The 14296-nt window shown below is 41.1% G+C and overlaps 1 protein-coding gene across 5 annotated transcripts in view; it reads left to right on the top strand.

The window, feature by feature from the left end:
* The window catches only part of IL15 (interleukin 15), a 75784-nt gene that overhangs the window by 34735 nt on the left and 26753 nt on the right, over nt 1–14296 (top strand). For 3 of the 5 annotated variants that reach the window (XM_089693877.1, XM_089693876.1, XM_089693875.1), the window contains exon 7: nt 10045–10197. The exons of 1 other annotated variant lie outside the window; for it this stretch is intronic. In XM_089693877.1, coding sequence (XP_089550003.1) covers nt 10045–10197 — 153 coding nt within the window. Of the gene's footprint in view, nt 1–10044; nt 10321–14296 lie in introns of all 5 variants that reach the window. One more of the 5 variants, XM_089693874.1, reaches the window with a different exon arrangement.

Genomic DNA, 14296 nt, shown 5'->3' with positions numbered 1-14296 from the left:
GAACGATACTATCATTATATCTACTTGTGTAGATTATAAACCCCACATATTATATGTAATTGTCCTATTATGATTATTCATCTATTTTTTTTACTCATTATTTATCAATTTTCCATATACTTATATGTATACATGTTTACATTTTTTTACACATGTCCAGGAATTTTTTCCAATATATCTATATGTTAATCGATATGTCACTTAATGTGGGTATTTAGAGTTATGGCTATTCAATAGAAATCACGGCTTATTTTGTCACAATTCTGTTGTTTTGGATGTTTTATCATTGGTTTTGATTCAGCATTTTTAATGCATAGTTTTATTAATGACTTATTATTGTTTATTCTCATCTTTATATTCTTATTTTTATCATTGTTGTTATTATTGTTATTTTTATTCTTTTACTTTGTATAGTACCGTGATCTCTGTTCCCATTACATGTGTTTTAATTGGTGTCAGTTGAGCTGATGATACCAGCTGCATGGTCCGTTCTCCACACACTAATCACCCGATTGTTCGCTAATACTGTGTTATTTACACATAGTCTTTTCCCTGTCCTGGTCAGTGTCTCTCTTTACTGCATGTCTGCTCTGCCCATGTCCCATTCTGCCTGACAGTTCTTAAATACACTCTCTCCCACTGGGCGGGCCACTTGATAAAGGAGGCGGTGTCTTGGAAACACATTGCGGCCCACTCATCTGTCACAGTACCTGTTATGAATCCCTGTCAGTTGGTGGGAGCGAGAGGAGAGATGCCGCCGACCTCCACCACACAGCGGGTCTGCTATCGGCTTCACCAGACTGGGAAGAGCTGTCACTGTATTCCGCACTGACCAATGGAGCTGTATACAGATTTTCCTACATGTAAGTGAACTTTGAATAAAGTCTTTGTATTTTTGCTCACACTTACCTGGTGTCCTGCTGTTGGTGCTTACCTGCCCCTCCTTGTCTCCTACACAATCCTATTAGGCAGTAAAGCAGCTGCTAGGAATGTGGGAAAACATCAGGGAGAAGACAAACTCCAGATTGCTAGGATGTTTGAATGGGTAATTGAGTCAACTATATTGTTAATCACTGGATGGATAATAGTACCTCCAATACAAAAAGAATTTACTAAAAATAAATTAAGCTGACTAATTAATTATTCCTGAGATTCTTCACCCCATGCAGATATTCTTTAAACACAATAAAATTGCATGAAAGTACGGACTACGAAACTAGAGAAATAAATTAAGATTTATTTTACTAGAAGTCACTTTACAAACACCATTAATAAACAGTGAAATTGAGATTGTGACACAGACTTCCTAAACGTATCTGCTTCCACTTATGTATATTAAATCAAACTATTTGTTCCCCTTCGTAGATTCCCTTACTAATTGTACTAAATTTGGCAGTCAGTAATCTGTATTTTACAGACTAGGCCCGTTAACCCACTGCAGTCGAATTAGAGTAGAGTCTGTGTGTAAATTATGCCAATACAGCTAAAATGTAATAACCTAACCATGAGGTGTTAGGATGTAGTGGTGGAGATTTCAAATAACCCAGCAAAACTGCAATCGAAAACAGACAAGGTCAGCAAGAAAATAAGAAACTAGAGTTACCCTTCAAGTAGATGAAAGGGATTGCATGGTTGAAAGGACAGGGGCCTTAACCACTTGCCCTTCAGAGGATTTAACCCCCTTCCTGGCCAGGCCATTTTTTACTATATGGCGCTGTGGTACTTTAACTTACAGTTGCGTGGTCATGCAACACTGTGCCTAAATGAAATTTATGTCCTTTTTTCCCACAAATATAGCTTTCTTTCGGTGGTATTTGATCACCCCTGCATTTTTTTTTGTGCAATAACCTAAATAGACCGAAAATTTTGATAAAAAAACAATATTTTAGAATGTTTGCTATAAAACATATCCAATAAAAAAATTAAAAAAATCAAATTTCATCATAAATTTAGGCCAAAATGTATTCTGCTACATGTCTTTTGCTAAAAAAAACATTCCCAGTATGTGTAAATTAATTGGTTTACGTGAAAGTTATAATGCCTTCAAATGGCAGTATATATACTGGAATTTTTTTTTCATATACTAGTAATGGCAGTAATCAGTGACTTATAAAATATAAACACAAGACAACAGCGAGCACCAACTAAAATAGCAGCAAATGCACAAAAAGGAACTACAAATCCTCTCTGGAAAATCATATAAACATAACAGTAGTGCAGCTCATAAATGGAAAATAAATGAATATCATAAGGATAGGTTAATATTATCGTATGATCCAAAAAATGTCCTAATGGGTAGGAGAATAAATGATGTAGAAATGTCACTTCAAATGATGAGATATCAATGGGTGATTGAACCTGGAAGTGGATAATCAGCCAGGGAGTGAGAAAACATCCGGTGGTGTGCAAAAGATAGCGAGATTGCAAACTCCCCAGAAGCGCTATTTAAATGCGTGTCAGATGATAAAATCCGGCTTAGGGGACTCCCATCTAATGGAACCTGGTCTGGATGTTGTCCACCTCTGGTAGTGTATCCAAGGTCCCTCTCCAGGATCATAAGAAAGGTCTGGTCAGAGTATGTTCCATCCTCCGTGCTGAATGAAACCTGGATCCTGGGGGTTAGGTGCTCATAGTAGAGCCAGAAAAAAGGGGGGGTCTCATAGTGTTGTATGATGGAAGATTTTATTAAAGCCAAAAAGTGAATGCATAAAAAATAAGCACGTACATGTGGTGAAGGGTGGTCACATTCGGATAAAATGTTAAAAAGCAAAAGACCTGTGCTGGCAATGTTACTAACCAGTACTATAGTTGTAATGGCCACCGGACCTCCGTGATCCGGCGGCTTGGCATCTCTGGGTGGTGGGGCTCCTCCTTAATGCGTTTCATATACACATATATCTTCAGAAGGGGTGATGCCTCAAAAAGGCGGCCATTACAACTATAGTTGTATGACCAGGCCTTTCTTATGATCCTGGAGAGGGACCTTGGATACACTACCAGAGGTGGACAACATCCAGACCAGACTCCATTAGATGGGAGTCCCCTAAGCCGGATTTTATCATCTGACACGCATTTAAATAGCGCTTCTGGGGAGTTTGCAATCTCGCTATCTTTCGCACACCACCGGATGTTTTCTCACTCCCTGGCTGATTATCCACTCCCAGGTTCAATCACCCATTGATATCTCATCATATGAAGTGACATTTCCACATCATTTATTCTCCTACCCATTACGACAATCAGTGACTTATAGCTGGACTGCGCAGGCATTCTGACACTGGGTGGGAACTGACTAACTGCCACTGACATCCCCAGTGACACTAACACAGTGATCAGTGCTAATAAAAAGTACTGACACTGTACCAATGACACTGGGCAGGAAGGGGTTAACATCTGGGGCAATCAAAGGGTTAACTGTGTGCTCTCTGTGTTTTACTATGTGTTCTGTGTTGTGTTTTACTAGGGAGGCATGATGTTTTGTATCTCTGCTATGCAGAGAAATAAAAAAACATCATGTCCATGCTGACAGGGGAGAGACCTGTGTTGTTTACACACAGGTCTCTCCCCTGTCAGCTTTACATGGTGATCCTCAAATGCCAGCTGGGAATCTCCAGCGAGGACCCGATGATTGACATCCCTAGCCACCAATAATGGTGCAGGTATGGCGGACAAGCGGTTAAGATGGCTGCTGACCAAACCTTCAAAATGGCATACAGTGGGTGGAGAATGTGTGGATGATGATCTATGTTATGTCTTCAAGATGGAAGCTGTCTGTGTCTGATGATGTGTGTTGTGTCTTTTCCTGTAGATGATGAGTGACCCTCATGCCCATCTTCCTGAGCTTGCTATTTTTTTATCATAAACAATACCATTTAAAATCGCGCCCATATGGTGTAGTTGGTATTATTTACTTACTTATCATTGGTGAATTATTGACTATTTGTTTGTACAAGCATTAGCTCAACTTGGCCACCAGGTGGCACTCTGAGACTAGAAATCTCTATGTTAGGTTTTCTGGGAGAGACTGAATTTACTGTATCCATTTTTAATGTGATAACTGTATAAAGATTAGAATATGTTATTTTGTTCAGAGGGTAGAAAATATCTTTGAGGGTTTGGCAATTTGCAATTTTTGGACTTCATAACTAAACATGAACTTCTTGCTACAGGGATGGTATTTATCTATACATAGTGATCCACATTTAATATTAACTACATTTCCTAAAATATTTGTGGACACTTTAAACCACTGTTTTTTCACTGCCAAGTCTATCTAAATTCTAATACACATTTCTTAGGACAATGATTACAACAAAAAATATGATAATATTATGGCTGAGTCCTTTTTAGATAAGATGATATCTTGTTTAGATATGTAAATTAACAAGGGTTCTTGATACTCTACTTTTTCCAGTCTTTTTCTAAAATGTTCCAAAGGTATTGAGTTTTATTTTATAAACTACTGAAAAAAGAAAAGAAAAATATATATATATTTTTTTTTTCTTTTCCTGGCTTTAAGATTGTTTCAGAAAGCTTCTAGAATGTTGACTTTCCGGTTAAAGTTATCACAGAGTGCCTTCAATTGTTGGTTAGTTATTAGTAATTTGAACAATACAGTAGTGGACACTATCATTGAATTAAGGATTGTTGTCTCTTGGTCAACTGTGAACAGACATGATTCAAGTTTGCTTTTGATAAGCTCAAATAGAAATAATAAACTATATCTCTCCCAACAACACCACTTGTAAGTTCTGAAGGTGGATGCAGCATTGGTCCGATGCTGCATCGGTCCCCCGCCTGCTGAGTTCTCCTCTCCGCTCTGAGCAGAGAGCGGGACTGTCAATTACCAGTGCCTGCTCAGCTCCTCCAGTGCTCACTGGAGCCCTGGGCTGAGAGGCTGAGCCAGGTACCGCTCCAGACTCTGGGGTGGATCTCGACTTTGAAGTTGGGATCTTTCCCCTGCCTGGACCATCTGAGTAACATCAGCCGACAGCAGACTTCAGCCTACTGTCAGCTGAAAACTGGTCATAGGAGTGCAGAATTAACTGCACTCCTGTGATCCACAGAAGTGCAGCCAAAAAAGCTTTGGCTGTACTTCTCCTTTAACTTTTGTTTTGTTCGTAGCAAAGAAAAAAAAATGAATGTTCATCAGCCTGAAACCATCTCAGTGTACCCAGGACTATAGGGTTATTTACTTTTTAAATGCACTCCATTGTTTTGGGATATTGCGCTCAGCAGTATTTCATTATCTTGACAAACAATTATTCCAGTTCTGGGAAAACATTTCACGTGACCCTGTATTTTGGCCTATCTGACAACACTGGTTTTTGGTTTAAAATGAGAAAAAATCATATATCATCATTTTCAATTCTGAGAGGCTCTGACAAGATGAACAAACATGCTTCATTATTTCTCTCTATTCCTTACTCCTTCATGTGTTTCAATTATGCACATACGAAAGAAGTTTGTTGTCTTAAAGCGGAGTTCCACCCAAAAGGGGAAGATCCACTTTAAGCCTTTGTCCCCTGCTCCCCATTAAGGATTGGCACCTTTGTGGATTGGGTACCCGAATTTGACAGGTACCTGCTCCCACTTCCACTGCGATCGCCTAGGCGATCGGAAGTTGTCCTCCCCCCTCCCTCCCCGTAGTCTTCTGGGGCATGTGACAGGTCCCAGAAGACTACGGGACCATTCACAAAGTGCAGCGCTTCTCGCGCATGTGCAGTGGGCACCCGGCTGTGAAGCCGCAAGCTGTCACAGCCGGATGCCCAAACCGAAGATGCCGGCGCCAGGGAGAGAAGATGGCTGGTGAAACCAGCGGTGGTGAGGACACCGCTTGACCGAGGGACAGGTAAGTGCCTGTATTTTAAAAGTCAGCAGCTACAGTTTTTGTAGCTGCTGACTTTTATTTTATTTTGTTTAGGTGGAACTCCGCTTTAAGATACACCACCAAGCTTGTCTTATTTTGTGTCAGGAGCACAGTACACATTGGAAAGTGTAGCCTATGTATACTGTATATGGGAGGACAATGCACAGTGATATACAATATCTTGAAGTTATTTTAAGGGTTGCTGTTGTCCCCATTTCCTGGATGCAGTCCCTGCAGTGTGACTTGAGTTGAAGCGTATATAAGAAACAAAGAGAGGGCGCAAGGGCCTAGTACATTACCTTTAAAAATTAGATTTATTATAAATAGTAAAATATTCAGAAGAGAAATAATATCAAATGGAAAGCATGTCACAAAGGATGCAATGTGGTCCAAAACCCCCCGAAGTCGTCTGGTGGCTGATGTGTTTCGAGGTTGTAATGCACTAGGCCCATGCGCCCTCTCTGTTTCTTATATACAGTTCTCTTTGCATTTCCCTGGTCCATTGAGGGCAGCAAGGCTTGCATTCCTTTCATACTCATGTGCGGATTTTGACATTGTGGAGTCCACTGTCCAGCACAGGAGTACAGGTATTTGGTTCTTTATTCTTCTTTCTTGAGTTGAAGCCTCTGCACTGCAAAATTTACTCTATGGTGCCCAGCTCATGGGTACGATGCTGGGGATGACCATTTCCCCACAATAGAGGAGTCTTGGACTTGGGGGAAAGCAGGAGCTATGATTAAGCCAAAGGTATAATCTATTTTAAACATATGGCAGCTGCACTTTTTACTCAACAATCTGTTAGTTACTTTCTCCTGATCTCAGAACTGTGTGCATTACCTAATCCTCATTCCTGAAATCTGTGACTCTGTGTGGTACTTACAGTTGCAAGAAAAAGTATGTGAACCCCTTGGGATTACGTGGAGTTTTGCATGAATTGGGCATAAAATGTGCTCTGAACGTCATCTAAGTCACAACAAAAGAAGAACACAGTCTGCTGAACATAATACTACACAAACATTAGATGTTGCCATGGTTTAATAGCACATAACATGTAAACATTCACAGTGCAGGGAGGAAAAAGTATGTGAGGCCCTAGCCTAATGACTTCTCCCAGAGCTAATTGGAGCCAGGAGTGAGCCAACCTTGACTCCAATCAGTGTGATGATATTGGATGTGTTGCTGACAGCTGTCCTGTCCTTAAAAAACACACACCTGTTTTGGGTTTACTGGTTTCAAGAAGCACTGTTTGATGTGAACCATGTTTCACAGAAAAGAGCTCTCAGAAGACCTACGATCAAGAATTGTTGACTTGCATGAAGCTGGAAAGGGTTACAAAAGTATCTCCAAAAGCCTTGATGTTCATGTGTCCACGGTAAGACAGACTGTCTACAAATGGAGAAAGTTTAGCACTGTTGCTACTCTCCCTAGGCGGGGTCGTCCTGTAAAAATGACTGCAAGAGCACAGCGCAGAATGCTGCATGAGGTAAAGAAGAATCCCAGAGTGTCAGCTAAAGACCTACAGAAATCTCTGGCACATGCTAACATTTTTGTTGACATATCTACAATAAGGAAAACATTAAACAAGAATGGAGTATATGGGAGGACACCACGGAGGAAGCCATTGCTGTCCAAAAGAATATTGCAGCACGTTTGAAGTTTGCAAAAGAGCACCTGGATGTTCCACAGCACTACTGGCAAAATATACTGTGGACAGATGAAACCAAGATTGAGTTGTTTGGGAAGAACACACAACACTATGTGTGGAGAAAAAAAGGCACAGCACACCAACATCAAAACCTCATCCCCACTGTAAAACATGGCGGAGGGAGCATCATGGTTTGGGGCTGCTTTGCTGCCTCAGGGCCTGGACGGATTGTTGTCATTGATGGGAAAATGAATTCCAGAGTTTATCAAGACATTTTGCAGGAAAACGTACGACCATCTGTCCGCCAACTGAAGCTCCGCAGAGGATGGGTGATGCAACAGGACAATGACCCAAAGCATACAAGTAATTCAACAAAACAATGGCTGCAACAGCACAGAATACGCCTTCTGGAGTGGCCCAGTCAGAGTCCTGAACTCAACCTGAATGAAATGCTGTGGCATGACCTTAAGAGAGCGATTCACACCAGACATCCCAAGAATATTGCTACACTGAAACAGTTTTGTGAAGAGGAGTGGTCCAAAATTACTCCAGATCATCGTGCAGGTCTGATCTGCAACTACAGGAAACGTTTGGTTGAGGTTATTGCTGCCAAAGGAGAGTCAACCAGTTATTAAGTCCAAAGGTTCACATACTTTTTCCTCCCTGCACTGTGAATGTTTACATGTTATGTGCAATTAAACCATGGCAACATCTAATGTTTGTGTAGTATTATGTTCAGCAGACTGTGTTCTTCTATTGTTGTGACTTAGATGACGTTCACAGCACATTTTATGCCCAATTCATGCAAAACTCCACGTACTCCCAAGGGGTTCACATACATTTTCTTGCAACTGTACTACTGATCCCTGTATGGTGTACATTACTTAATCCTGACCCCTGAACTCTGCAAATTACTTAATCCTGACCCTGAATTCTGTGACACTGATTTACTCCTGATTCTCGCACTGTGTTTCTTAATCCTGTCCTCTGAACACTCTGTGCTATTTACTTCTGATCCCTGCACTTTATGCATTTTTTAAGCCTGACTACATGTGCTTTATGTTCTCCTAATCCATAACAGCATACGTTTAGGTTTTTTTAACAGTACTCCAATAAACCATGCCCGCTGTCGCCACAATTTGTCCACAGCCACAACTCACCATGGTGCACTACATGCATCACATCCTTCCCTTTTTCATGGTGCCAAAGGTATTTTGTCTTTATACATTTGAATATCTGGCTCTTGTCCCAAAAATCTGTTAGCAGTTGTTTCAGGGCTTGCTAAAAATGGGGGTATGATGTTGAGGGTGGGATTCTGTGGGTGTGGTTAAATGTGGGCATCCCTGGATTTAATTTTGAATATTCAGTATCCTTAATATATCTGCCTGTGGTAGTACAAATTTCAGTCCATGATATTTCTTCCTGATTTGGGAACTGTTTAGATGGGGGCACTCAGATTCAAAGGAACATCATCATTTGCAGATTTATTTTAACCCCAATAAAGTAAAAGCCGGTAAGCACCTTTTAGCATTTATGCATACTCAAGATTGCTCAGTAACCCCACATACTGCCTAATTAATCAATCAATCAATCAATTAATCAATTATGTTACTCACAAATATTGTTTTCTGTATGGGCCTTCCTAAGGGCCCATTCTATGGGCATCTCCACAGTGCACATGCTTTTCTGCACACAACCATGCATGGTAATGCACTACATTACTACAATGCATTGCTAAAAATGGTACAATTCAATTTTTTGTTCGTGATGATGTGTAGGCAGCCCATTCAATGATTAGGCAGCCTTAATGCAATGCATTTTAATGTACGTTACCACAATGAACTAGAACTTGTGTGAATGAACCCTAAAATGTAACTCCAGCCAAACTGCAATATGCACAGTTTGACTTCTTTGGTGGGATACTTGCCCATTTACAGGCATGCAGTGGATCAATGGATAAACATTTCTTAAATTTCCACAGAAATAAATAAAAGAAAAGTTGTAAAATTTTCAGAAGAACATTAGGAGCCCAGTCACTCCCGTTCCCAGTGTGCTGCAGTGCACACATTTGTGTGCATTGAAACACGTAGCATCATGCAATGGACTGCTACAAATTGCACAAAAGATAGGGTATGCTGCATTTTTTGCAGCACAACACACATCATGCCTTGTATTGTGCCACTGTGTGTTGCAGTGCAGCTGTTTTCTGGTGGTGCTTTGGAGTGCTATATAAATTGAAAGGCACTGCAGAGGTGTGAATGAGCCCTCCAAGTCTATAAATCAAAGTCAACCAGGAAATATCACTTGAACAGTAGCTGTTTAATTTTAAGAATTTAAATAAAATATACTTTTGGTATACTAGATCATTTGTATTAATTTATTTACATTGTTAACAATTTGTAGTATTGATCAAATCAAAATGTAAATAATATGGTACTTATGGTTTTAGTGTCTCATTACAGTTTTAGTGCTATATATTGGTGTAGGAATCCTTTTTGATTATTGAAGGTTTATATTGTGCTGTTTACAGGATACATGTAGAAATTCAATTCTGCATTGCTATGTTCAGGAACTTCAAACCATTGTAGAAGAAATTACTCTAATAGGAGATAAGGATGCAGCCAATGACATAACTTTTCTAATTCATAATATAGAAACCAATGGGAATCTTTCTTCTTTGCAGGTATGTACAGTATTGCTAAGACTGTTTGTTTACTGTATAATACAAGTTTTGCTGGAACCAGAGACAACCTTTGTTTTCAATTGATGCACTTTGACTGTGGGCACAAATTTGCAGTGATAAAAGGTAGACAAATAAATAAATAAAATTTATGTAATATGTTGATGTGCAGTAGGTGGCTTCCAGGAAGGTGACTTCCACACCCCAGAGGAGCACCACAGTCTACTGGACTTTTAGTGTAATGTAACAAAAATTGAAGCTGCTGACAAGACCTGTGCTAGCAATCACACCAGAAGGACTCAGATAAAGGGTTGATTGTCCTCGTGCCCTTTATTGGAATAAAGGTGTATCTGAACCTTTCAGCAATTGTGTGGCGCTTCTGTCTTTTTTTTTTATATTACAGGCTTTAATAGCTGTCTGTGTCCCTGTTAGGAGATTCACCTTCTCTATAGTATTTTTTCTGTTTACATTTATCACCAAGAGTAAAAGTGAAAGACTATCCCAAATTTTGGGTTGCCACCAGAGAAGTAATAGAGAGGAAGTCTTCCAATGGGAATGCTAGTTCTGGTGACTCTGGTGACAACAGCATACTCCCTCATTTTGGAGGGATTTCCTCTCACTTTTTGCTTTGGCTATGGAACAAGAAATAAAGGGCAATCTCCCAATGGGACACAGATCATCAAAAAAAAAATGGGCAAAAAAAAAAAACAGTTATATCCTCCCTTACTCCATTAAATATTAAGGAAAAAGTTTAGTCTTTTGTTTTTCTTTAGTCCAAAACACTGAATCTTATATCCATGTTGCAGCCAGCAAAAAAAAAAACCAGTGTTAGAAGCACATGATGTAGTAGCCAGCCCTACTAGCCAATTATTAGGTCTGAGCACTGTCACATGACAGAGGGGGTCAACACTATTGTTTAAATGCTGACACTAAGGCTGGCAATACACTGTTAGATTTTCTTCTCTTTATCCTGTGGGCTGAACAAAAAAATAACAGATTTCTTCATCCGATCTATACAGCACGGATGGATGAATCTCTCACTGTGCTTATTGTATTTGGACTGCTGCCACAGGCTCGATTCAGCTGCTAACGGGCCAAACATTTTCTTGCCAGCTCCTTCACCCACTTAGGTGGGTCATCCATGTAGCAAATTTCAGCTAGTTAACCATAAACTGGACAAAATTTGCATAGTGGATGGTAAACTGTGGAAGTCATAATCAAAGAAAGATCTGCGGAGGATTGCTGGAGAGGTTAGTATAGCGCTGCCCCCTTCAGAGCCGCTTTGTATTTTGGGTCCCCTGTTCACTCTGAGTCTGTTTTAGAGCACAACCCTTGCTGACATCATCATATACCCTTGACCAGGGGACAACCTGGCTGTGAAACACAAAATAATCACACAGTTTAAAGTGAATCAATATTCTGATTGTATTGAAGTTAGAGTAAAAGTAATGCAAGCTAAACAGAGACACTGGTAGATGTGCACTGGAAAACTTAGTCAAAAGGAACATACACAGTACTACTTTAAATCTACCCAACTGTCCTGCAGGACCAGAGTTTAAACATTAGTTCCAGCTCTGAACTGTTTCTTCCCCAAGTGAGCTGAAAAAGAGAATACAGAGAAGTCAGGCTAACTCAGTTATCGGTTCTCAATGACTAAAAGAGGGTTTAACTCTTAAAATGGATTTACATGTGTAACACCCTGCTATAATGCAAGTTGCAGGATGTTAAGAGAAACACAAGATGGCAGTGTCCTGCAATTTAGTGGCACTCACACTTTGTAGAACAGCCCCATGGTCCTTGTATGCTGAATTGCAGGACTTTTCTGCGGAGCAGTGAACCAGAGGAGTACATTTCCCAGAGGAGTTGGTGTGTGGGCACGGGCATTTATATACAGAAGCCCGGGAGACTGGACAGGAAGTGAGAGGGACATTGCTGTGCTGACTGCCAGAATACCAGACCAGGCTGCAGAGTTAGAAAGGAGAGAGGCAAGGAGGAGTTGCTGACCGCCAGCCTTGCTGCCCTGTTCAGCGAGACATTCTTCCAGCAGATGACATAAAGCGCAGTGTCTGGACGGAGCGCTGCAAGTGAGATCGGAGAACCTGTGGAGGCCCCCATCCGCAGAGAGACAGAGACCATCAGGACCTGCTGGAAGCCACTGATTGGGTGAGACAATCCCATAGACCAGCTAAACAAGTGAACACTGACATCTCCTTCAAATCAGCCACTTTCCTGCACACAGTTGCTGACATTGCATATAGTTAACACGTGTTGCAGCCTTGTTCCCCTGTCTGCTACTATTGAACACATTTGCAGCACAGTTCAAACATCAGAGCTGACTGCAGTGCAAGCATTCTGTGGGCCATGCCTTCTGCAGGACAAACCACATCATTGTTCCCTACGCTACCTACCCTCTTAAAGGAACATCTACCACCATTGTCATTAGTTACTGCAGCCCAGAAAGGAGTTGCTCTTTGCCAGCAAGTGCTTCTGTCAACTTCTGACATATTTTTGCCTAACATTTCCAACTTGCTCAGTGCAATAAAGAGACTCTACACAAGTCAAGTGCCACTTAAAGGTATAGTACTTGTCCCTCCTTCTTTTCCTTGCATTAATCCTTTGAAGGACTGTCACCTTCATCTCTTTCCACATAAAAGGTTTGGATCATTGTAGTGCACCAACTGGGCCCCAATGAGCATGCAGAAGATTCCTCACTGCATTTAAAGGGATGTTGACTATCCAAGTTAGAGCTGTTTCCTATCTCAGATTTAAATCTTGCCATTAGATTTTGAGGGCCCAAAGTGAGCTTGTATTCCTTGCTTGCTGGGGACTAGAAACAATGCAGGTTGGAGGATTTGAGTCAACATCTGAATAGCAGGCCTGCTAACACTAATTGAAACCTTGCTGTATGTGTTATTTCTTTGCTTAGAGTTGCTAAGAGTGATAATTGCCATTACATACAAATATACCACTTTATGCTGTTTGACCGAGCTTACAATCAAGTTTAATATAAACATCGTATCAGTTCACTCCAATCTGTGTGTGAATCTATTTTCTGGTGATAATTTACTTTAGCCAGAAGAGTACTGTGGTGTCAGCAGGGGTTGGGCTTTCAGAGAGGGGTCCAGAATGACAGGAAGCCTGAAAATAACTGAGCGACTCCTAAGGGGGTAGTGCTACACATGTAATGACACCTTCTTTAGTATTACTCTTAAACATAGGAACATATTCTTCTGCGCTCTCGATGGGGCCCTTGTTGGTGCACATTAGAGTTGGAGTTCTTTTGGGTGGAAACAGGACCTCCTGGTAAGGGACTGATGGTAAGGGAACTGGGGAGGGTCCCTTTGTTGGGGAAGATGAAGACAAACATTGTTAAACTTGAGAAAGGGGCGAGAGTAGACTCCAGTGGAAGTAAATCCTTGGGAAATTATCCTGATTAAACAAATTCCTTTACTGCTGGAATAGGTTTGAGATGGGATATCAACAGTATTCCTGCCTGCAAGGACACACGTGCAGCAGCAAAAGTCCTGAGTGCAGAGCAATGGGGAGGAGTCACTAAAACAGTAGGCTGCAGTACTGAAATGGGCTAGGAAGTTTGTATTTCAAAGAGGCAAACTGTGATGCAAGGTGTACTGAACTGAAACTACTAAAACAGCAGAGTCTCTTGTAACTGGTGACAGTTTAGGTTGTGGGACCCTCTCACACTATCTGTAGTCTTAGTAGAGTGGAGAATGGTTTCTCAGTTGGGGGGCCCCCTTGTTCTCTTGGTCCCTCTTTGGAAGAAGTGATGTCACGGCCCTGCCTGCAGGATCGACTCTCATGCCTGTCAACAATACCAGCGATCTGTAATCCTTCTTTTCTGCTCTCCGGTGTGACCCGATCCGGCCTGGGCCTTCTGAGTTTTGCACTAGAGTCTTGCACAAGTACTCACCCTCACACAGTCTCTTTTCCTCCCCTGGAGGTTCCTGGGCTCCAGATTATATAGGCTCCAGCCCCTTTCACCAGCTCTTCTGGGAAATGTAGTCTGCTTTCAGCATGTCTGGGTACAGCAGTCCTTCCTTCAGCAGATATGCTCAGCAATGCTTTGCTATACTCAAGTCTGTAA

The sequence above is a fragment of the Staurois parvus genome, unplaced genomic scaffold (genome assembly GCF_062004578.1).
Source record: "Staurois parvus isolate SC_StPar_1 unplaced genomic scaffold, SC_StPar_1.0 ptg000639l, whole genome shotgun sequence".
Classification (NCBI taxonomy): domain Eukaryota; kingdom Metazoa; phylum Chordata; class Amphibia; order Anura; family Ranidae; genus Staurois; species Staurois parvus.
This window is presented reverse-complemented; position numbering and strand designations above follow the sequence as displayed.